Source organism: Natator depressus, chromosome 11 (genome assembly GCF_965152275.1).
Source record: "Natator depressus isolate rNatDep1 chromosome 11, rNatDep2.hap1, whole genome shotgun sequence".
NCBI classification, from domain to species: domain Eukaryota; kingdom Metazoa; phylum Chordata; order Testudines; family Cheloniidae; genus Natator; species Natator depressus.
The window spans coordinates 49,238,478-49,262,981 of record NC_134244.1 but is presented as its reverse complement, the minus strand read 5'-3'; the positions used below and the strand labels follow the sequence as shown (position 1 = coordinate 49,262,981).

At 39.5% G+C, this 24,504-nt stretch overlaps 1 protein-coding gene across 1 annotated transcript in view; it reads right to left on the bottom strand.

The window, feature by feature from the left end:
- The window catches only part of ITGAV (integrin subunit alpha V), an 87,236-nt gene that overhangs the window by 28,374 nt on the left and 34,358 nt on the right, over positions 1–24,504 (bottom strand). The window contains exons 3-20 of the mRNA XM_074967737.1: positions 21,825–21,916; positions 21,235–21,349; positions 19,567–19,628; positions 17,485–17,530; positions 15,697–15,822; positions 12,709–12,753; positions 12,427–12,470; positions 12,265–12,321; positions 11,666–11,718; positions 11,052–11,254; positions 8,887–9,078; positions 8,701–8,746; positions 7,509–7,616; positions 5,994–6,052; positions 4,753–4,907; positions 4,102–4,239; positions 3,001–3,068; positions 374–521 (exon numbers count right to left, since the gene is read on the bottom strand). Coding sequence (XP_074823838.1) covers positions 374–521; positions 3,001–3,068; positions 4,102–4,239; positions 4,753–4,907; positions 5,994–6,052; positions 7,509–7,616; positions 8,701–8,746; positions 8,887–9,078; positions 11,052–11,254; positions 11,666–11,718; positions 12,265–12,321; positions 12,427–12,470; positions 12,709–12,753; positions 15,697–15,822; positions 17,485–17,530; positions 19,567–19,628; positions 21,235–21,349; positions 21,825–21,916 — 1,757 coding nt within the window. The remainder of the gene's footprint in view (positions 1–373; positions 522–3,000; positions 3,069–4,101; positions 4,240–4,752; positions 4,908–5,993; positions 6,053–7,508; positions 7,617–8,700; positions 8,747–8,886; positions 9,079–11,051; positions 11,255–11,665; positions 11,719–12,264; positions 12,322–12,426; positions 12,471–12,708; positions 12,754–15,696; positions 15,823–17,484; positions 17,531–19,566; positions 19,629–21,234; positions 21,350–21,824; positions 21,917–24,504) is intronic.

The following is a 24,504-nucleotide window of genomic DNA, read 5'->3' as shown; positions in this document are numbered from 1 at the left end:
ATAAGTGTCACTGTAGATAAAGTTTCAGAGTAGCAGCCGTATTAGTCTGTATCCACAAAAAGACAAGGAGTACTTGTGGCACCTTAGAGACTAACAAATGTATTTGAGTATAAGCTTTCGTGAGCTACAGCTACACTTTCACATTAACCAGAAACAAAGTAAGTACTGTACCACAGAATTTCTGCAAGGACATCCGTTCTAATGAAAGCTCCAGTCCAGTTTTACACAGCCAAGAGGTTTGGGTAAACATTTGAATTTTTAGGCTTAGTTAAAGACTGAAGCTTGTGCAGCACTAAGAACCCATTCCTGCAAACCTCCACATGAGTAAATGCAACAGGACTAGTCACAGGAAGAAAGCAAGTTAGAAACTTACCTCATTGTTACGAACAACACCAATGAAGTCTGCTTGGGGTGGAATGATAACAAAGAGTTCGGCTTCATATGCTCCTTCCCCTTGGTTCTGGGCATCGACAATCAGGGTTAAAGGATTGTCATCACCAATATAGATCTGCTTCTGATCACTGAGCAAGCACAGCAAGTGCAAAAGTGAATATTGTGTTCACATAAAGTAGTTATGCTTAACAGTTAGGATTTACAGAAACAAGAGGCATTCTGACATTGCACTAGAGCATTAGGGGTCACCGCAGTTAACTTGCAATAAATGTTTTATAGCTCAAAAAACACCAACTTGCAATGGATTTTAAAGGGGAAAAGATACAATGTCACTGGCAATAATGGAGCAAATATGAAATGTCATTAGGAGGAACTGTCCCTGACAAAGCATTTTGTCAATTAAAAAACAAACAAACAAACAAACCACAACACCACACACACTTCCTAACGGCAGAACAGCAGATAAATGATAAGGGCCAGATCCCCAGGTATGCCCTTGCCATTTTAATAACCACAAACATGCTTTTTATATATAAAGGTATATATATATATATACACATATATATACACACACACACACACACACACACACACACACAGTGCCAAACTCATAAACAACAAGGGACCCAAATTTTCCTCTGAATTGGTATAAAATTTCTCAAGCATAAGAGTATAAGAATGGCCATACTGGGTCAAACCAATACTCCACCTAGCCCAGTGTTCTGTCTTCCAACAGTTGCCAATGAGAGGTGCTACAGAGGGAATGAACAGAACAGGACAATCATCAAGTGATCAGTTCCCTGTTGTCCTATCCCAGCTTCTGGCAAGCAGAGGTTTAGGGATACCCAGAGCACAGGATACCCTGACCATCTTGGCTAACAGCCATTGATGGACCTATCCTTCATGAACTTATCTCTCTCTTTTTTTAAACCAGTTATACTTTTGGCCTTCACAACACCCCTGGCAAGGAGTTCCACAGGTTGACTGTGTGTTGTGTGAAGAAGTACTTCCTTATGTTTGTTTTAAACCTGCTGCCTATTACTTTCATTGAGTGACCCATGGTTCTTGTGTAATGTGAAGGGGTAAATAACACTTCTTTATTCACTTTCTCCACATCATTTACGATTTTATAGACCTCTGTCATCTTCCTCCTTAATCATCTCTTTTCTAAATTGAACAGACACAGTCATTTAAATCTCTACTCATGTGGAAGCTGTTCCATACCCCTAATAATTTTTGTTGCCCTTCTCTGTATCTTTTCCAATTCTAATATTTTTTTTTGAGACGCGGTGACCAGAACTGTACGAAGTATTCAAGATGTGAGCATTCCATGCATTTATATACAGTAGAACCTCAAAGTTAGGAACAGCTTGTTCGTAACTCTGAAATGTTCATAACTCTGAACCAAAGTTCAGGATTGTTCTTTCAGAAGTTTACAACTGAACATTGACTTAATACAGCTTTGAAACTTTACTACACAGAAGAAAAATGCTGCTTTTAACCATCTTAATTTAAATGAAAAAAAAAAAACAACAACACAGAAACAGTTTCCTTAACTTGTCAAATCTTTTTTTTAAACTTTCCCTTCATTTTTTTTTAGTAGTTTACATTTAACAGTACTGTACAATTTGTGTGTGTGTGTGTGCGCGCGCGCGCTACCTGATTGCATACTTCTGATTCCAAATGAGGTGTGTGGCTGACCAGGCAGTTCGTAACTCTTGTGTTCGTACTCTGAGGTTCTACTGTAATGGCATTATAATATTTTCTGTCTTATTATCTATTCCTTTCCTAATGGTTCCTAACAGAGTTCACTTTCTTGATTGCCACTGCATACCGAGCAGATGTTTTCAGAGAACTATCCACAGTGACTACAAGATCTCTTTCTTAAGTAGTAACAGCTAATTAAGACCCCATCATTTTGTATGTAGAGCTGGGGTTATGTTTTCCTATATGAATTACTTTGCACTTCATCAGCCACTTTGTTTCCCAGTCACACAGCTGAGTGAGATCCCTTTGTAACTTTTTGCAGTCAGCTTTGGACTTAATCTTGAGTAATTTTGTATCATCTGCAAACTTTGCCACCTAATGGGGTGTGTATGTGTCTACATACTCATGCATGCATGTACGATTGCCCTCTGCTGGATAAAAATCACACCTTCTCATGTGTCTAACTGCGTCTAGTAGCAGCTAATGAAACTGTGGTATAGCCCTTTGGTTTGTAGCCGAAGATTCTACATGCTCTGCTTTCCTTGTCACATGTTTTCACTTTAGCTGAGACAATGACGACTATATACATGCAGCCACAGTGTCTTTACAGGAGTTTAGTCTCTCCTCACAACTCATTTATGTTAACAGCACTCAGTCACAATGGGAAAACAGGTTCCCTTAGGCCATGATCCAGCAAAAACAACTTATGCACATGCTTAAATTTTACACTCCGAGTACTCCCAATGATTTAAATTCATTCCATTCAATGGGACTACTCACAGTACACAAGATCTATGTAGGGTTGGAGCCTTACATAGGAAGTTTACCTTTCCCAATAGTATTATTCCATAGTATTTATTAGGTGTTTATTTTTCCAGTTCACCCAACACTGAAATTTACCTGCGTACTGCAACCTGCAATTTTGGTTTGCAGATATTATCTTCACCACAGTCCAGCAGGATATGTGTCTATGCAAAAATCAAATACATATGGCTTTAATAAGTTCAGCCCATTAATTCATACATGTATCTTCATCAGCACAATTCCCTTATCACAGCTTTTTTCAAAGGCTTTTTTGGAACAATTCAATTAGGGGAACTGTTTACTTGTCTCTATATACATAAATTATGAAAAAAGAAACAGTTTTTATGCATGCTGTATGCCCCTTTTACACTTGCCCACTATATAATTCTAAAGCCAATGTCTGCAGCTATCTATCGTATTTGCAGATCATCTTATATAAATCATATCTGTTTCTTTACCGTCACATCTCCACTATGCTCTCTGTGCAAAGCTTGGAATAAAAAGGTAGAAATTAAGTTGTTTGAAAGAACTGCAAGGACAAATTACTAGTCTACAGAGCATCTGTAGAAACTTATAAAAATGTAAGCATAAGACTGTAGGCAGCATAAGATCAGGAACAATTTCTAGGAACACTGTGCTCCAGAATGGGAAACAGCAAAAAAATGTTCAGAGGTGACTGCATCTTTTGAGGTATCGGGTTAAAAAGGGAGGAGGAGTGCTCACTGATCTACGAACACCAATAAGCTGCAGGAGTGAACTCCATGCTGCAGTGAGTAACTTACTCTTTCCTCTCCCTGGAAACTTCACATAGGTATGGCACGTACAGCAGCTCAAAATGAGAAAATGGATTAAAAGCTCTCACCCTTCTGGACCAGCATGCCTGATGCTGACCTGACCTCTGTTTTCTGTAATACAGCTAAATATGATGGGTGAAAAAGAAGCTCAGCTCTAAAGACTAGGGTGTGTCTAATGCCAAAAAGTAACATATAAAAGAGAAAAAAAATACATACGTGTATTTGGAAAACATTTTCAAAATTCAGTGCCTACGGCTAGACCCCTATATCCATATTTAGGTGTCCTGATATTTTCAGAGGTGTTTCAAAAAATAAGGCCACTGGTTTAACATTAAGTGGATTTAGACACCAAAGGCTAAAAACATTGTCTATTCTGTTTAGCCAAAAACTGTCAGGAATATACCTGTCTGCTAATGTTAGCAGGAGTGAACTGGTTGAGGATGGGCTGTAATCCAGATGAGTCTGTGGCTGTTTTGTAATCCAACCGATATTCCATAAAAACAGTGATTGGAGTAAGTTTGTCTCTAAACTCAGATTCATCCTGAGGGGAGAAATGATTCAGGTCATTCTTAAATCACAACAAAAAGAACCCAGAGGAGCACTGGATTCAAATCAAAAGCCTACCAGTATTGGGTACTATTATTATTTATTGGTTGTATTATGCACCCGGAGTCCCAAACCAAGATCAGAGCCCCATTATGCTAGCTACTCTACAAACAAAGAGAAAATCCCAGCTCTAAAGAACTTACAATCTAAATATACAAGACAGACAATGTTAGTGTTAGAATGTCCATTTTACAGACGGGAAATTGAGGCACACAGAGAGATTTAAATGATGTCCCCAAGGACGCATAGGAAGTCTGAGGCAGGGCTGAGAACTGGCTCTCCAAACCCAGCCCAGTGTTTTAATCACAAAACCATCCTTCTTCTATAGCAATAATAATTCAGGGCAAACAACAACAACAACAACTCTGGTAATTACAGCTCTTTATTCAATGTGTGCAATAAGGCAAAAGACATTTGCCCTAAAAGTTTAATTGAAGTGACCTCTTACCCTCAAAAAAGCCTGAAGTTCCTCACAACGCATTGTGCCCCCTTTGACAACAGTCATATTCTTAGAGTGACCAGGCTGTTTGTTGTGGAGAAACAGAGCTCTCCTTAAGGCTCCTTTTTGCTTAAGTTTATCCAACAGCAGCTCCACTTGGAAGGCTATCAAATCCAAAGCATTTGAGTTAGGAATTTCTTGACCACCCGTATGCATAGCAGGTTCCTCTCAGCTAATAAGTCACAAGTGGACTTCAGCTGTAATGGCAATCTAACAGCTGTGCCCTCTTAAAAACTTGTATTTCTTTCAAGTACTAAATCTGTCATCACAATATTATAACAGAGGTTGATATTGTACTAAAATGAGACCTCAAATCTTCTGCTCAACACTGTAAGCATATTATTTTTGAAGACAAATCTTCAAGTAATAGGTTTGCCTCTATATTGGGATTTCTTTATGAAAGCAGAAGTTAGGATTTTTTCCAGAGACAGCAGCAATCTTACATCCACAATAGTAATAATAAAACTGGAGGATATATAATCTAATCATAGCTTAATATATTTGATATGGATCCCACAACTTAAAAATACAATACATTTCCTTCTACATAAACCTTGCCAGATCATATCTATTACCCACACATTACGTAGAAAACACTGAAAGTTTCCTGTAAGTGGCAGTATAATCAGCCAGAAACCATCAGTCTGTTGCACTGCAAAAATCTACATAGAGCCACCATACAAGCCTCTTAGAATGAATCTTTTATTGAAAATGGTCCGATTCCTGATCCGATTCCCATCCATGCCAATGAGAGTCTTTCCATTGACTTGAATGGGAGTTGGATTAGGCCCTTAGCATCTGAATTACCATCTCCACTGTTAGTTCTATTAATATACCCAAGGGAACTGTTTATCTAAAATTCCCTTTTGTAGATACAGCTAAAGAGCTTGATCCTGCCAGATGACAAGTGCTGTCAGGCCTCAATTCAGCAAGCCCACTTAAGCACATGCTTAAAGCCCATTCAATAGGACTTAATATGCTTAAAGTATAATAGATATTTAAATTCACTGCTGAACTGGGACTTCACTTCCGAATAACTTGAAGGGTGTCTAAAGGGGCTCAGCACTGGGAAGGATCAAACCCTTTACTGAAAAAGCAATTACTTCACTGATTAAGAAACAGTTATGACCAGGATTCATGTTTACAGACAATTTGAAAAGATTGACTTTTTTTAAAACAGTAAAACTTACTGAGTTTATTCGGGAGCTTTCCTTTGCCATCAGCTGTTAAGCAGAACTTTACTTTAAAGCTGTTTAAAAAAATATTTCAAAAAGCATATTTGATTACATATTTTTCAGCAGAATGTGGTTTAAAAGTGCTCTCCCAAAACTTTCCCAGTTCAAAGTTTAAAAAAAAAAAAAAAAAAAAAAGAGAGAGACTCCAAACCCAGTCCACTCCCAAAGTTCAATCCTCATAGCCAAAGAAACGAGAACAGATTCATGACGGTTTCTTTTGTCCCATCTCGTTCCAGTGGGGTCATGGGGCACTGTCCAAAACCTGCCCTGCTCCTTCTCCATTTATGAGGACAAGTGAATATACAAAAACAGGTCATGTGTTTTTTCACCCCAACTGGAGCAGGTAGAAAACTCAATGCATTGCTCTCAATCTGCACTCCCAACCTGGGAGAAAACTGGGAATTTCAGAAGATATGGATGATGTTCTTTCCATATGGGGAAGTTTAATGTTGGGGAGGTTTTCAAGGGCGGGGGGTACAAAAATACCTGAAGCATGTTGGGCAGCCACTCTTTAGGGTTAGGAAGTAAACCTTGCAGTATTATAGCTCTGGGGACTGAAGTACCAGAGAGAGTCATCAACCTTAAACACGATTGTGGAGAATGCATATAGCAGTTTATTCGGCTCAGGGCACTTCTACACTGAAGGGTCATTGTTGACTGGGGAATAGGTCTTACCACTGTAACAATTTAAAACTTCAAGATGGACAGTGACAGTAGAAATGCAGAGCCTTTAGAGCCTAATTAACCTAATAATATTCACTTGTGAAGATCACAGTTCAAATTGTGCTGTAGGCCAGAAATGAAAGTGAGCTGGGGTTGTTGACCTAAATTGTTAAAGCACTCCACAGTGGGGAACAACTGGCAGCCTGGGCTTTGAGGAGTCCAGGCCTAAAAAGGCAGGGCGACTGCAGTCCAGAACTGAATTGTTAAAACAGAACTGCTAGAGGGAGTTTGCAAGACATCTGGTCCCAACACACCCAGCTCAGACCAACCTTAGTGGTCTCTTACTTTCCTGAACAATGAATTAATTCTTATCAGTAATATTAAATGTTTATGCAATAACTTTGCAAGCGATTATACAAGCATTCATGCACAAGATGCAGAACATTGGTGCTGACATTCGTTAGGAACCCAGGACCTGTAGAAATTTCCAAAAGGAAACTGAGGACTCTTATTTTCACTGATATACAGCTGTTCAGCTCTGAGCTGATTTAATTGCAGAGATTTTACTCTATTCAGTGGAAACATTTTGCCATCTGTGAATGAAAGGTGAAAAGTGAGGATCAAATCTAAAGTCCACTGAAGTCACTGGGAGTCTTTCCATTGATTTTAATGGCATTGGCTCAAGCCCCAAGTGTGTTTGCTTTGCTTTGCCTAGCCGTTCAGAAAATCTAGTTCCATTTTTTAAAATCTGTTTATTAGTTAAACTCTCAAGGCCGAGAGGATAGAAGTAAAAACAAACCACTTTACCAGGAAACTTTCACACCAGTATCTGGCAGTTCACAGATTTTTTCCTCAGGATTTAGAATGGTCGGGTTAACTTCTAGGCCGGCGTTTACACTGATAACTGGTCTAGCCCTGTAGACGAAAGTAAATAAATTTGTGTGAACGACGACACTCATATAACACTACATCACAAAATTCTTCACAGTATGAAAAATGTTATACATTAAGTAAAGCCAAAAATAATAGATACAGAATGTAATGATAGAGCAGCAGATGGGAAAAGATACGAGAAGTTTTTTCATTGAATTCAAAGAGATGGAGAGTAGATGGGGCAGAGAGTTAAAGAAAAGCTGCCCCAGATACCAGGAGCTGTGGACTCTCACATCAGTACTACCAAAACGTCAGAATGAATCAAGAAGAGGCAGATGCTAGACAAGTAGAGGCAACAGGGAAGGGAGTGGAATGAGATCAGTCTCCTCCAAAGAACTTGAGTGAATACATGCAGAACTGAACCACCTTAATGGCACTTTTAAACTAGGTTTATCTATCTACACCCTCTTTTCTGTTTTATATAACACCTTAATGGCACTTTTAAACTAGATTCCTAATGGTTCTATTGTAACTTTACACCGTACCCTGGGTAAGGGGCAGGGAACAGCTTCATGGCCCCAGAAGCAGATCAGAAAATGAGTTGGCACTCTGCTGCAATTCCTCCCCTTCTCCCCCTTTCTCTGAGGAGAGAAAGTTACTTCCCTTTTTTGTGAAGCAGCCATAAACTTTTTTGTGCTCAAGTTAATACTCTGGTCTCAGAAAATGCCCCACTCTGCCCCTCTCTCAGTGGAGGAGTTGCCCTTAATGAGTCAGGAGCTCGCAGAACTGTCAAGGATGAGAGCAGGTTTGCACATCTCACCAGGCAGCAGCATTCTACACCTGCAGGCCTCTGGAGAACTGTCACTCAGGGGAGGCCATGGAGGAAGAGCTCATGCAGTGTTCTCTCTCAGCTCAGGACACATCCGCCAGAAGCAAATAATAGATTATGGACTGCATATTAATACAGTGGAAAGAATGAGGTAACCATTTTTATCCATGTCATTCTGCAATGCAGCAAGACAGAACTTCAGACTCTCTCTCATTTCTGTTCCACTCTGTAATCTACAATTTGCACTGAGCTTTCCTCCTGACTGCACTTACATGAGAACATGCACCATGCGCCTACCTGTACAAAACAGCTGTGTCAACACCAAAGGCTCCGACAATCAAATCTGGAAAGGAGACAGAAATGCTAGATTTGAGAGTTTATCCCTTTTTTTTTTTTTTGAAGGGACACTAGTTGGTCAGACATACAAAAGCGATGCAGTCAAAATACTGCAACTGTTCTAAAGCTAAGTCAAGAAAAAAGCACCTGGATATCCATTTTTATCCACATCAGTGGCTCCTTTCAGTGAGTAGCCAAAGCTTGGTGGCATAGTACGGGCAGCCCACTGTCCTTCAAGAATCTGAGATGGCACCGCATTCAAACCTGTCGCTCTTCCATTGTAGATGTAAACAACCCCTCTTTTGTCCTCTCCACCATAGGGCGCAGCAACTGCGATATCTGTGAACCAAAAGCAAGAGCCTTAATGTCTCCAAATATAAACAAAGAGAACTTCTTTGTGCTGACACTGAACAAGTCATATGGGCAAAATATAGTTACAGCAGAGTGATTTCAGTACATGGCAGCAAGTTGATAATTCTCTACTATTCTCTGAAAGGTTTATCTATCTACACCCTCTTTTCTGTTTTATATAACTTGTAGGGTCCTGAGATTTTCCAGGATGACACCAAAATTAATGCTTAAGGAGCACGTGTACTGTAGACTTATCTGCAACACAGAAGGGCCCAGTCCTGCAAACGCACTTTTTCAACCTATCTGGAGTCTGGGTATTTAACACTTTCCCCTAAAACACCCAGGATGGTCACTTCTGGAGACAACTCACCAAACTAGGTTTCATTAATATAATCATGTTCATCCAGAGGGTTCAAGATTTTTAATAGTTCCTACATACTTAAACCAGCCGAGTACAACATGGTTATTAGATCCTAAATGCTATGTTGATGAGTGTTTGGCCATATATCATAGGAAGAATTTTAAATTAATGCAATTATGTCACAACTCAATAAGTCTGAGAACACATATGAGCAGTGAATGATAAATGGAAGTAAACAAAATGCTAAATCTGATTCCTTACAGGAAACACAACTAAAAAACAAGTCAGAACTTTGGAAGTGTATCTAAAATCTGAATTTAACAGTGTCCATGCTGATTCAAGAACACCATTGGTACCCGAAGTATTAAAATATGAAACAACACGTAGCAGATGTTATAACATTACTCCCTGTAAATTTATATAAAGCCGCATATTGAGAAGAAACTCTCAAATATAGTACTGTTGTCTTATGGGCATTGGGACTCACTGCACTGAGCTGATGAAAGCAGCAGAGACAATGGTCCTGTACCATCCTGGGATGGAAAGCATGTTAACCAAATGACCCTATCACAGAGTGGAACAGTAGAGTTTAGGGAAAAGACATAGTAATGACTAAACCCTAGTAAATGAATTAACTTTAAAAAGGCGAAGATTTTGTTCAGTTACCTAACAAATGAATTAAGTCTGATTAAAATACCCTGAGCAGAAAAGCATAACAGAGTAGAAAATGAACCAGAAAAGACCGTTTGTGTCATCTAGTCAGAGGATCAGAATTTTGCCGGACTATTCTTAGCCTTGATCTTACTAACGTCTTATTGAACTTGTACTTGAATGGCTGCTGAGATGTTACCTCTGCACAAGGATTCCATGCTACTAACAACTAAAAGTCCAAATATTCACTTTTGTTGAAACCACTGGCATAGACTATTTTGAGCAGCAAAACATGTTTCTTTAAAAGCTGAACATTAAAACTGTTTTCTCCTATGAAAAGAAGCTGTAACATATACACACTAATACTGGGCCTGAAATCAAATTTTTGCCTCTCATGCATGAGAAGAATCTCCTGGACAGATCATCACCTTTAATATTGTTCTTTAGATCTAGTTTGTATTTCTTGTTCTGTTTTGTAGCATGACTATTTCTGAACTATAACATTTCCTATGGACCAAATGAAATGCTAGAAGATCAGCTATAATCCCTAATGTGTTACTCCTTCATGAAATATCCTTTGTTGAGGTTGTATTTGCTATCATAAAACCTCGAAATTTCACCAGAGCAGTCCTTCCAACTCATTATAGGAATGATAAAGTTTGCTTTACAAACTATTTTTGTGAATAAGTACAGTAGCAAGTACAAAGTTGCTACTGTACTTATTCACAAAGAAGTTCATGGACTGATATAACAGCTTAAAATAGTCATTGTTGTAGTTTAGTTGGTATAGTCTCTGCGTGTTGTGCGCATGTAACTCCTGTTAGCATTCTTGGGAATAGCATATATGCATCAAAGGGAGACTAGACCTTGGTGTCCAACAGTCTAATCTGTTTGTGTTCCGAATTCACATTTCACTATGAATTTAATAATTCACAAAATGAGGTCCTACCATTGAAGCCATCCTGGTCCAGGTCTCCCAGAGGTGCAATAGAACTGCTGAATCTCGCAAAGATCTCAAACCCATTCAGCTTTACAATCCGAAAACCTCCAGAGGCTTGTTGAAGGCATATGGAGACCTGACCCACCTCTTGAAGCTTGCCATCAGAACTACGCTCCATAAAGAGGGGGGCTCCAATAAACAAATCAGTGTAACTGTATAAAAAAAAATACAGTCTTTCAACCATCCACAAGAAACTCCAGTTTCAATTTCACATGTTCCCGTCACCCACTGCCACACAGAATTGTACAGTTATGGGTAAGATGAATGTTTCAAATAGATCTTTAGGTTTCACTTGTAATTTAAAGAAATTTAGTGATGAAGAAAGCATGCATTTCCTATTTGGACAGTGTAGATGATGTATTACAACTTTAAAAAAAAAATCCATGTTGAGTGCTCAAAATAAAGCGTGTTGTGCAGGGAAGCCCTAATAAAATGCAGTTAAAAAGCCATAGGGAAATAGGACATATTCTTTACAAAATTGCTAATTTTGTTCCAGGAAATTAATTTTGAGAGAGACAGATAACTGTTTCCACAAACAACTACAAAAAAGAAAAGGCACTTACTTATCCCCATTAATATCAGTGGCAGCTACTGAATATCCAAAATAGGCAGCCATCTGGAAAACAACAGAAGTTTTACATTTGATCCAAATATTTAAATGAGTAAATTTAAAAATTAGTGTAATTTTTGCCCCTCCTCCAAAATATTCAGTACATGTATTTCATTAGGTGCCACCAATCGTTTTTTCACCCCTTTCCCCTACTCCCTCAGTAAACTGGCCTGTTTCTAGAACAGTATAAGAAGAATTGACGACTCCTTCCCTGCAACTAGTAGAATCCAGTGGTCCATCCTCTTTTCTAGTTCTTAACAGACTAAGCCGAATTACAACACCAAGCAGCACTAGCACAGCTCCAGTCCAATGACTCTTACGGGTTTCTAAAGGGGTTTCTGGGCTAAGACTGTTTTTTTAAGTAATATCATCATAAGAAAGGGAATTGATGGAACACACCCACAGATTACTAAAGATCTGGAGGCATGTGAGCTAACAACAATATATATCTCCTAGAGCCATGGACTTCATATCTATGTTCTGTCATTCTGAAGAATTGTTCTCTCCTGCACCGCTACAGCCACCTCATTGGTATAAAGCAGAACTATATACCTGTTCTCCAGTAAAATTGTACAAGGATGACATATTTTTTCCATTGTAAATAGATACCTGCATAGGAAAAAGAAATGAGCTAGTAGCATGTCACTATACACTACAACAACATTTAACATTAGGTTTTTATTATTTTCAAGTTTAAGATTTCGAGTTTCCTACCATGCCCAGCGTTCTTGCTGCTCTTGGAACCCCAGATACAAAGTCTGAAACATAAGAGAAGACAACCTGGTAATGTTCAGATTCCAGTTGAGCAAAGAACAATCGCTCAAGCTAGATCTTCATTTGCCTGAACCATTTTGCTCATTCCTAGAATTTTATGTATTATACTGTGTATGCATACAAGTACATCTGGGTTTGTTTGTGTTTGTTTGAATATTACTTCAAGTCTGCTTCCTGCTGAACACATTTTTACATACCAACAAAATAAGAACAAGGCTGTACCTTCTATGCCATCACCACTGAACTCTCCAACAGCCACCGAATAACCTGAGCAACAATAACAAAAGTGATAAGTCACCATATGAAGCTAATTAATTTTTGCTTTTCATATAATTTCTCAACACTTCCCATATGATCCACTTTGCCTGCACATTCTATTGAATGATCTCAAAAGTCAGTAAGATAAACAGCTATTCCAAACAGCATATCCATTGGATAACTATACTACCCAACTAAAAATAGTCAGTTAAAGTCTGCATGAGATGCATCACTTTCAGTAGGAACAGCCATGCCCAAATGGGCAGGTTTGTTTTGCCAAATGGGGATCCACCAGTTTGAAACTGGAATGGGTAGGTTCAAACAAACATACAGAACCTAGAGATGGTCCAGAGCTGACATGTTTGGGTCCACATCTGAACTTGCCCAAAGTCTGAAAGGATGTTGCAATCCAAGTTTCTCTCTAAAGGAATCCTTTGACGAATTTATGGTAATAAAATTTGGTGGTGATCGAGACCAAACGAGTATTTACTGGTCATGTTGAAAAAGGGCACATCAGGAATAGTAGCAGAATGCAGAACTATCCTAGTTCTGGACTCAGCAGTTGAATCTTGGCCCGGGTTTTGTAAAAGCGTTTTGAATAATGTCTAATACAGAGAGAGCTCCTATTGGAGATATTAATATTTAGCCTGATTTTTTTTGGTGGATGAGGGGAGGTCACATAATAATTCAACTGATACCGCAGACAATGACGTGTTCTGTGTAAATTCAGACGGCGATGGTAAAATAATCTCAAAGCTCTCTGCTAACTTAATAATACAAAAAAGCCCAATCGCAACACCAATTTTACTGATAGGAAAAAAACAAACAGATGCACAGTGAAGTGCACACAGTTGATGATTGATCCAGGCATGCAAGACAAAAATGCTTGGCTCCTGGGCCTCATGTCCGCTCACAAGACCTTCAGGAAAGAAAACAGGAATTTTGCGAAGACATCATTACTGGCACTTCTGCTTTTGCAAAAAGACATCTGGGATTCTGAAATGACCACAGCATTCAGGACCTCTGTATTAATCTCATCATTCAGGAGTACATATTCCCCATTCTCCCAACCATTACACTGGGCCATTAGTCCAGTACAGTTTCAGAGGAAACAGTATTACAAAGTCACTTTTTGCAACACAACACATTTTTTTTTTGAAGGTAACACATCCACCCAAGTACAGATCCTACTTAACCTGTCAGATCTGACAGACTCCAACATGCTCTGGTTCCATTTATTTTAGTGTGGAAGAACAGTTTCTTCCTTTAGATAAGGGTTTTACTTGGAAGTTGAAGGCACAGAATTTTTTGAGAACTTCCAGGAACTGTAGCAAGAGCATCTATATTAATTTGTTACAGTATTAAATTATGAACATGTTCAGGTCCAGACGGGAATACTTTTTAAAAAGACAATTATTGAAAACAAACAAAATAAAAATGTTTCCCAAATAGCCTTCTCTTAAAGGAGTCCCTGGTCCTCTGTTTTGCACATGCAGTAAGATGGATATATACCCACTATTTCCTGGAATACAGACCTCACATTGGTATCCATAGGAATTCTACACACTCACCCAAGGAACACCCTAAAACTATTCTCTCACAGGAATTTTACTCCAGGTTCCCTAGGAACATTTTTCCTTTCCTTTCTTTTGTCTAAGCAAGACCTATATAAAGCTAAATGATTACTTCCTTCACCTCTCCTGGAGGACACTTTTATTTGTTATTCCCTCAACACACATTTTCATTGTGTTTCATAGAATCCAAAGGCTACTTCCAAATGCTGTATTTCTAAAGTAAATACAATACGTGTCATGGGGTGGATGTGGATGTGAATCTCCATATAGAATCATATATAGTGATATAAGGCCTGATTGAAAGCCTAGTAAAGTCAATGGAAAGACTCCTGCTGGCTTCCCTGGGCTTTGGCTCAGGCCCATGGAAAGTTAGCAGCATCCATTGTGTTGACAAAAATGAAATGAGGTCTCAAGTGAGTGTGACATATTGATGAATTGATGCAATATTGAAAAGCAGACTTTCACTTGTTCCCGACCAAAACATTTTTTTTAACCAAGAAAGGGGACTGCTCTAAGCATGAATTTAAACTAGTAAGTAGGTTTCAAACTCTTCTAATGTTCCAGCATTTTAACAACTCCAGCACTTACTTATCTAGGTTTATGTAAGGGTGGGGAAATGGGTCACTGAGATAGATCTCTGTTCCCATATTAGCAGGGTCTGCTTATACACTTTTTTGGGGTCTTTTGTTCTCCTTTATGACCTCTCAGGGAAAGCTGAATTTTGAATTACCTGGGAAACTGGTATGATTTGAACAGGCAAGTCTGATTCAATGCCAGACTGCTGTACATTAGACTGATCTGTAAAGGCAGAATGGGGCTTGTACCTTTACTTTCACGATTTTAAAGTAATAAAGGACTTAAGAACTAGGGGATTAGGGGATTTTCTGTGCCACGTTACACCAGCTACTGACTTAGAACACTTCTTTTTTTTGAAGGGCAGAGGGAGAGGATTATGGACTAATAAGTAATCTCACTGAAAGATTTCTGGTCACACATTTTTTCCCCCAAGGGCCATACAGAGTCACTGAGAAAGTGAAAAATGTCTTTGACCCCATTTAAAAAGCAAGTGCAAAGCAAATATACACGGATTAGCTAACACGTCCAAGAGCTCAAGATTGACCATGAGTCACTCTCCATATGAGAGAGACAAGATGGGTGCACACAATCCTAAATGGACAGGCATTTAGCAGGTAGAAACACTCTTATCAACTGCTATCTTTATCAACATTAACATTCAATAAGGGTTCAAACCTGCTCCTGTTGAAATCAATGAAGTCAATAAAAGTTATTGGGTCTTTTCCAATTGGTGCAGGATCAAATCCAATGAGACTTGCTGCCATATTGATAAAAATATCCCTTTATTTTCAAAATGACCTACCCAAGTAGCTGTCATCAAAAGCAGCACTAGCGGACCGTGTTGCTAACTGGTCATCATACTTTATACTGTAGACTTTGGAATTGTATTTAGCCACAATTTCTGCCACCCGATCAGAAATGAGTTGACCTGCGAAAAAACAATACATTAAAATAGATAATTGCTCTGGTGAATTTAACTGTGAAGAATGGGACTTAATCAGAGAATGTTTGGATTCTAAACCAATAGCATTTCCATTAGACTAAAGGGGAAACCTCCATTAGACAACAGTAGCAGCCATTGGGAGGCATGAAAATAAAAATGTAGACCATGATCCAGCAAAGACTTCGGCTTTGTCTACAGTGGACTTTCGTTGTTAAAATCTTTGTCATTCAGGGGTGTGGAAAAAACAAAACAAAACAAAAACACACACACCCCGAATGACAAAAGTTTTACCGATGAAAAGTGACAGTCTGAACAGTGCTTTGTCAGGGGGAGAGCTCTCGTTGGGGGTGGAAGTTTTTTTTTTTTTTTGTCAGCGGGAGAGCTCTCTCCTGTCAACAAAGAGCGGCTACACTGCTCGCCTTTTAGCGGCATTTCAGAATTTAGCTTAAAAGAATTGTAGGAAATTATGAAACTGCAAGCTCAAGAGCATTACTTTATTTTTAAATTACTGTTACATTTAGAATTTTTTTCCTTTCAAGTTTTATGTAAAAGATGACAATTTCTCCAAGGAGCTAACAAAATAAATATATATTACTAACTCAGTTTGATGAGCATCAGTAGCATCTGTAATGCATTTTTAATCACTCTTCTTTGTTCAGGGTCTGCACTAATACAGAAACTATGTTATGTACATGGAACATGGGTAATTGCATTTGGCAGCTGCTCACTAATGGTGGTGGCAGCAAGTGTGTTGGCTTTTGTATTCACAGGCTAGGTCTATGCTGCTGTTGAAAGCATGTCTCTCTCCCCGGGTGGACAGACATGTTAACTCTGCCTGAGCTAGTGTGCTAAAAATAGCAGGGTGGACATTGCAGCACAAGCTAGCTGCCCAAGTACAAGCCCAATCGACCCCTTGAGTCCGTACAGGTGGCTAGCCCATGCCACCGTGTCCACACTGCTGTTTTTAGCACACATTCGCTCAAGCATAGTTACTGGGTTTCTGTCTGCCTGGCCAAGAGGACTCTTCCCCAGCTGCAGCGTAGACACACCCACAGTGACCGTGGATGTGCAATGGTTAGTTGAAGGCCTTCCCTCTAGGAGAAGTATATGAAATGTTCTTGTGGAAACTGTAAAGTCAGAGGTAAGGTTTGTGTTACAGCGCAGGGCAGATACACGTGGAGAACGTAGCGTATCTCTGTATCCAAAGGAAATGGAACATACTTCTCTTTGTGGGGCCTGTAGTGTGTCTCATTGACAGTGAATAATTTGATGTCTGTGGAGGAAAGAGGAAAGACCACTTGCTTAACTTTGCACTTTCTTGCTTTTAAGGTTTTGGGTGGACAGGCAAAATATTCCCCGAGATAACCTCATCAGGCTTGAACAAAGTATTTGCCTTTAGGAACAAACACACGCACTTTATGTATTTAACAGAACATTTGTATGGCTATTTAGTTAATAATCAGTGCAAAGAAGTCTTTTAAAGCTGCCTCTAATATTCAGTAAATGTTTTACGGGGATTAAAGAAATACATTTCTCGTGTCTCATTCACTGAGATATTGATGTTTATGGAGGAGTCAAGATAGGTGGAGTGGGGGGTGGAAAATCAAAGATGTTAGCATTTTTTGTCACCTAAGTGATTTGTCTCACCTTGCCAGTAGAAACTTCCAGGTCCTCCAAGAAGTACCCTGTCTCCCTAGAAAGAATAAAATAAAATAAAAAAATCAGAGCCCTCATTACCATACATCTAAAGAATAATAAACAATAATGAAATATATGGTAATTCTAGGAGCACACAGTTCTCTTGTACTGTAAAGTTGCGGTAGCTGTAGTAACCCAGCTGTGGTGTTAGATTTTTTTATTATGATTTGAGATTACACGGGCCTACTAAAAGAGAATCAAAAAACAAAAAGGAAATAATTAAAAATGTTGATCTTCTAGAATGTTATTAGGTTTAACACTACTGAAGCAAATCGACACCTGCTTTTGATCAATTTCTTTTCCCTCCCCTCGGCTCCTCCCCCATCCAGCCTCTTCTTTTTAAACTCTGAACTGCATGATTCATATCATTTTAGCTGAGACTCCTACAGGCATAATTTTAAGACAATAGAATATAGTTAGAACAAAACCCTATGACATTTTGCTAGGAGTCTGTCATATGACTGGTTTCTGTGGAGGCATGCGGATGATGCCTTCCCCTCCCAACATCCCTATTTTTTCCTTAATCAACGACAGACACATGGTACACAGAGAAGTTTTGGTTTTGATCTTTGTCTATATTACAGTAAAAGCTTTGTTACCAGTGTTGGTGGAATGGGGGGTTGACAGTTAAGCCAAAAATTCCGGTTAACTAAGAAGGAGGGAGTTTGGGTGCAGGAGGGGGCTCAGGGCTGGGGCACGGGAGGGGTTTTGGGGTACCGGCTCTGGGCAGCTCTCACCTCGGGAAGCTCCCCAAAAGTGGCGACATGTCCGGAGAGGCGCGGCCAGGTGGCTCTGCATGCTGCCTCCGCCTCTAGGCGCTGCCCCCATAGCTCCCATTGGCCGCAGTCCCTAGCCAATGGGAGCTGCAGAGTCAGCACTTGGGGCAGGGCAGGGGCAGCACACAGAGCCCCCGTGGCCATTTCTCCACCTAAGAGCATTAATCTCAGCCAATGGAAGCTGTGGGGGGGGGGGGCGCCTGCGGGCAGATGCAGTGCACAGAGCCGCCTGGCCGTGTCTCTCCGGACATGTCACTGCTTGCGCAGAGCTGCCCAAGGTGAGTGCTGGCCAGATCCAGCACCCCGAAACCTCTCCTGCACCCCAACCCACTGCCCCGAGCCCTCTCCAGCACCCAAACTTCCTCCCAGAGCCCACACCTCGTACCTTGTCCCGAAAGGCCGGATTATAGAGCTTTCTGGTTTGCAAAGTGCCGGATAACACAGCTTTTCCCGTACTTGGTATGGCTTTCATCCAGCAAAGCATGTTTGTAACTTTAAGCACGAGCAGTCCCATTTTAATCATTGAGACTACTTGTGTGCTTACAGCAATGCATGTACTTATGCACACTGCTGGATCAAACCCTGTTTTTTTTGTGATGCTTAGCTTTGTAAACATTTTGTCTATGTTTGGATTTTAAAAGAAAAAGAAAGAAAATTAAAATATATGAAAAATACATTTTCAAACAGCAACCTACATATATAAAGAAAAAAACATAAGGAATAGAACAAGAGCAAGAAGATACAGAAAATTTAAAGCTGTGGCTCAATAAGGAGCAGTGATTTGGGTCTAAAAGCACAGTCTACTAATGGAGTTATCAGGAGGGATTACACTGTCACTTTCAGAGCAAGTCATTCCTGCAAGAGAACTAACTTAGTGATTTGAAGTGACCAGTGTATGCTTAAGTGTCTAATAAAATTACAAGATTACTGTAGTTTCATTTGACCTGAGGACCAGTGGCAGCAAAGATAAAACAAATAATCAGGTACCATTGACAGAAGCTGGAAATGCAGGGTACTTATGTACAGCATGATCTGTCAGAGCTTAGGTGCTAAGCACCTTGCAGGACCAGGGCTCATAATGATGGCTTGTTCCAAACTTTTTGATTAGTTTACTAAATTTTTACTTTCAGGAATAATGGATCTTTATTTTAAAAAATAGATACATACCTATATCAGGTACTGGTTGGAACTGCTGTAATTTATAAATTGTCTGCTGACTTGTGAAAACAGGCTACATTTAATGAGCATCACATACCTTTGTAAAATCAATGCTAAAGCCTCCTTGACAAAATCCCTGTCCATCAGCATCAATAATTGCTACAAAAAAAAGATAGGTAGAGAGTGATAAATTAAACTTTATGACAGGGAATGGTAAGATGGCTATAATTACATTGATCCATTCTGCTCAAACATTCTTGGATGGCCAGAGCCTGGATTGGGTTAACTTGAACTCCAGGTGATTTTGGTTTGGTGTCAGGGAGATTTTTGTCCCATTCTCTGAAGCAGTGGTCAAAAGCCAGAGGTTAGATACCAAGTTAGGTGCTTCAATAGTTTGTTCTAATATGGCAAGGCAGATATTTCTTCCTGTTCTTCAACTCAATCAAATAACTTTAGGATTAATTCTAGGCCTATCCGAATAGAAGTAAATGGTAACTTCATATTCCTGCTGGGTTAAATTCCAAAGGTCTTTGGGAAAAACAGATGTAAAGTATCTCTTTCTATGCAAAAAAACCAGAAAGCTATATAACTATAATATATTTCAAGGGTTGTCTGAAGAAGAAGAAAAAAGCATTCCAGGGCTGACAGTTCCCATGCTAGGATTCAGCCTAGAGAGAGTTTTTATGACTGAGTTAATCCCCTGAATATACAGCTTTAGGGCAGAAATGTGACAGGCCCTTATTTATAACAGTGTGACTAGTTGAATATTCGTTAAGTTTAAGACATAGTCGTTTATGCTCCTTTTATGTTGGATGACTATGGAATGCACTCCCTGCTGTTCTGCAGAATTTCTCAGTCCGTTTTGTGATTCAAAAGTAGGTTAAAGAAATATGGTAACAAATTTAAAAAGTAATCTCTTATTCTGAGTGCTCAAGTGGAGACATCTTGGGTCTGATTTCAAAGGTGTGAGCCACCGCAGGCCCTACTGATATGACCACGGTTTGTGGGTGCTCAACACTTTCAAACAAATAGGCTCACGATATCTGAAATGGAATACAAAAAACATGAAGGTACCAAAAATCAGAGACCACTTTTGAAAATGTTACCCTAAATTTACTGCTACTTTTAGTTGCTGTTATTTGACACAACTAAGCTGCACAGAAGTGGGACTGTTCTGTGCAGGGCACTTTGTACTCATAATATGTTGCAGTATCCTAGTTATTTCTCTTCTTCAGTAGTTTACTGGCAGAAACTTTAATCTGCCATGGCACATTTCAAACAGTTAAAAAGGAGTATCAATTGGAGCATTAATATTACATTAATAATTCCAGAATCAGAAATTCATGCCTTGGAGGTTGCAACAGAGCAACATCCACCTCTCAGAAGGAAAGTGGGCTCATTTTGAATGCCACAACAATCATCAATGAACTGTGAAATTCTGGATTTTTTCAAAGTTCTGGGATATTTGGATCCATGGTCTTAGTTTGATCCACTGTAGGGAATGGGGGGGGACGGGGGACCAGACATCTGTGAAATTTAAATGCAAATCCTGAACACCTCAAAAGTTCAGAAGTGCCCAGACTTGGGGCTTTGGGTCAGGCTCCTCCCCAGTTGCCAGAAGGACAAATGCCAACCTGACCATGGAAAAAAAGGGAAGGCACAAAACAGATTCTCTTCTTACTCCCCTTACAAATATACATAAAATTGATGTAACAGAAATGAAACTGAAATTATTAAGTTAAACAACAAAATCTTCTATACGTACTCGATCTGCAGGGAGCATATTCAACAGCCTTAGATCCATCATGAAGGTAACAAGTTCCTACAGGCTCTCTCTCCTGTTTCGCTTCAGTTCTCCAGTGATACAAGGGAGCACAGGCCTGAGGAAAAGACATGACAGTCTATAAAACAGATCTCTTTCAGAATGCCTGAGCAGGTTGGATGGATCTTTGCACCATTGTTCTACTGCATGCCCAAGGAAAAATGACCCAAAAGCACTGCATTTAGTAGAAATAAAGCACATTACCTACACAATGGGCAGTTGTAACAACCTTAGACGAGGAATAGTCCACTCGTATTTTTAGAAACGTGCATTCGTTGATAGAAGGCTGTTTACAACTCTCATAAAAATCTGTTGGAAGGGCTTTAGAGGAATTTTTCAGAAATAACTTCAATGTCCACTAGTCATGAATTATACTAGACTTTCCCTAGCACAAAGAAGAAAAGACAGCCAATAAACTCCTAATGAGAAACTCAAGTTGGATGGCAAGGCTATGTTTAATTCTGAATTGTCACAGTCCTTCCATTGCAGTTTTTTCCTGTAGAAGTGTCCAAAAGCAAGCAAGCAAGACTTACCAGAATTTTATCATTTTTAGACCTCACGGATGCTCCAAACCACTGATGAGACTTAAATTCCAGTGGATCATTAGGTGCAAAATTTCTATCGCCTGCAAAGAAAATTAAAAACACAGCATTATTTCACGAGCGCCGAGTGATCTTTAGAGAACCAATACGAATACAAACAGAGATAAAAAGCAAGCCAAAACCAATAATATTTGAGGGCAGAAATAGCTTTGATAGAAGTAATTTTTTCTGATGTGCTTATATATTTATGGGATACATGACTATTTACCAAACATGTAAGAAGCATAGGCAGAATGCTGAATTACTGTAAGAGCACAAGTGTTGCAATTTCCACTCTGAATGTTATCAAATCAAGTAAAGATTCAAAAATATACCAACTGATATGATTAGTCACAAAGCAGGAGTAAAGTTTTGCTGTCTACAGTAACCAAGGAGTTAAAACGTAAGTAAGTTGAATAAGACAGTTATGGCTAACTTGTACCTTCCTAAGGGCGTATGTGAATTGACTTCATACATTGACTTCATACCTTCACTTTCCTGAGTACGCCCATGTATACATGCCCTAAAAGTTAACTGTTGTTGTGGAAGCTTGGGAGGAGTAAGTTAACTTGAATGGTTTCTTGTGTAAGTGTAAATGTAAAAATCATCTAGCATACTCAGTCCTGATCCTTCTCCCATTGAGAGCAATGGAAATTTTGCCATTTCAGTGAGAAGATAATCAAACCCCTAGGGTACAGCACTCAGAGTGGGAGATAACTAAGGGCTTGTCTACACAGGGGAAATAGCCTGGAATAGCCTGAAAATGGATTAACCTAGAGGCACTTTTAGTACAAAAACGAGAGTCCATACAAGGAGGTAGTGAAGAATAGTTACTGCAGTTTAAATCCACACCCTAGCTTATCTTTCAATAGCTTCCTTGTATAGACAAGACATGAAAATTACTGATATTTTGCTATGTCTGAGATTAAAGTATCAGCAAGCTGACTAGTTGATACATCAGTCCCACATGCTGCAAAAAATACCCTCTCTTGTGAATCAGCAGCTCTGTTACTCAATAATTGTGACTACTTGAATCAAAACTTCCTTGTACATTATACACCTTGTAAGGAAATCTCTGTGTCCATAGGCATGCTATTACTTCCTGATGGGGAAATCCTGCGGAAAGGAAAACAAAGCAGACTCCAGTCTCCGCAGGCAGCTAAAAACAAACTGGTGGCTGGATAACCCTTAGTCTGATCTTCGTCCAGAACAACACAGAAACCAAGACAAGTTTTCAAAGAGAAAAGTATTTTATTTTTCTAATTTCAATAGCATAAAGAGGCCAATAAAAAAAGACATTTCAGTCCCTTCTGCTCTCTCACCATATTCCTATTTAATACTTCAGTGGCCAGTAAAAGTGAACATCTCTCCACCATAGGGTGACCATATAGCAAGTGTGAAAAATCGGAACAGGGGGTGGGTATATAAGTAGGTAATAGGAGCCTATATAAGAAAAATCCCCAAATATCGGGACTGTCCCTATAAAATCGGGACATCTGGTCACCCTGCTCCACGATCAGCAGCCTGTAGATTTATATTACCACCCAGCAGTAGCAGAATTTGGTCAATTTCTGTCTGGAGCAGAAATCTGTAATTTGGAGTCAGGTATCTTCTGAATGCTATTTGATTATTTACAGTATGTACACAAGTCCTGTAACCTTTCAACAGGTTTGGTAACACAGCACAGAGGCAAACCCCCTTCTTCCAGAATCCTCAGGGAAGGCACTTTTTGCCCTGACTCCAGAAACATCTGTCTAGTCTCTGAGGGGTCCCCGCAAGTCTCTCTCTTTACAGACTAATCCCTTCAGTTTTACACCTGGGGAACTCCTAATCCCAGGCTGCTCACCAAGGCTTCATGACCTGGAAAAGTGAACCTGGGGCTCTGTAGTACCAAGGAAGTTGGAACCTCAGTGCTTCAAGTGTCAGACAAAGGAGAATGTTTTAACCCACACAATAACAATACCCTTAATGATGTGTTGGGTTGTGGTTACTGTATGCCCTCTAACTCTTTTTATGGGGAGTTTTATCCCAGGTGCTTCCATCTCAGTGATTATGCAACCATTGAGCACCTTTTGCCATAACAGTATTAAAAAGGTAGAGAATGAGGTAGGATTAAAAAAAAAAGAAAAAGAAAAAAAATTAGTTTCCCTAATTAAAGCTTTCCCTATGCTGATGAAAATTGGAGTCTGCAATATATCTAGGACTTGACTTAACTGAGTTATAGGTTAACAGTTGAATTTTCTAAAGCATCCTGCATGACTGTGCTCCCACTGAAATCAAGCACTGAGGCACTGAGTGCTTTTGAAAAATTCCACTCTAAACTTCTAGAAAGGTACCCACCTTGTATAAGGCTATGTCTACACTGGCAATTGAACGACAAAACTGGTCTTTCAGAGATGTTAAAAACAACAACAAAACCCTGAAAGACAAAAGTTTTGCCACGACAAGTGCCAGCGTGAACAGTGCGTTGTCAGCAGGAGCGCTCTCCTGCCGACAATGCAAATGCAAACGACGGTCGTTGGGGGTGGAAGATTTTTTGTCAGCAGGAGAGCCGACAAACAGCGGCTACACTGCATGACTTTTAGCAGCATGGCTGTAGCGACACAGCCCTGTCACTAAAAGCTGTGTAGTG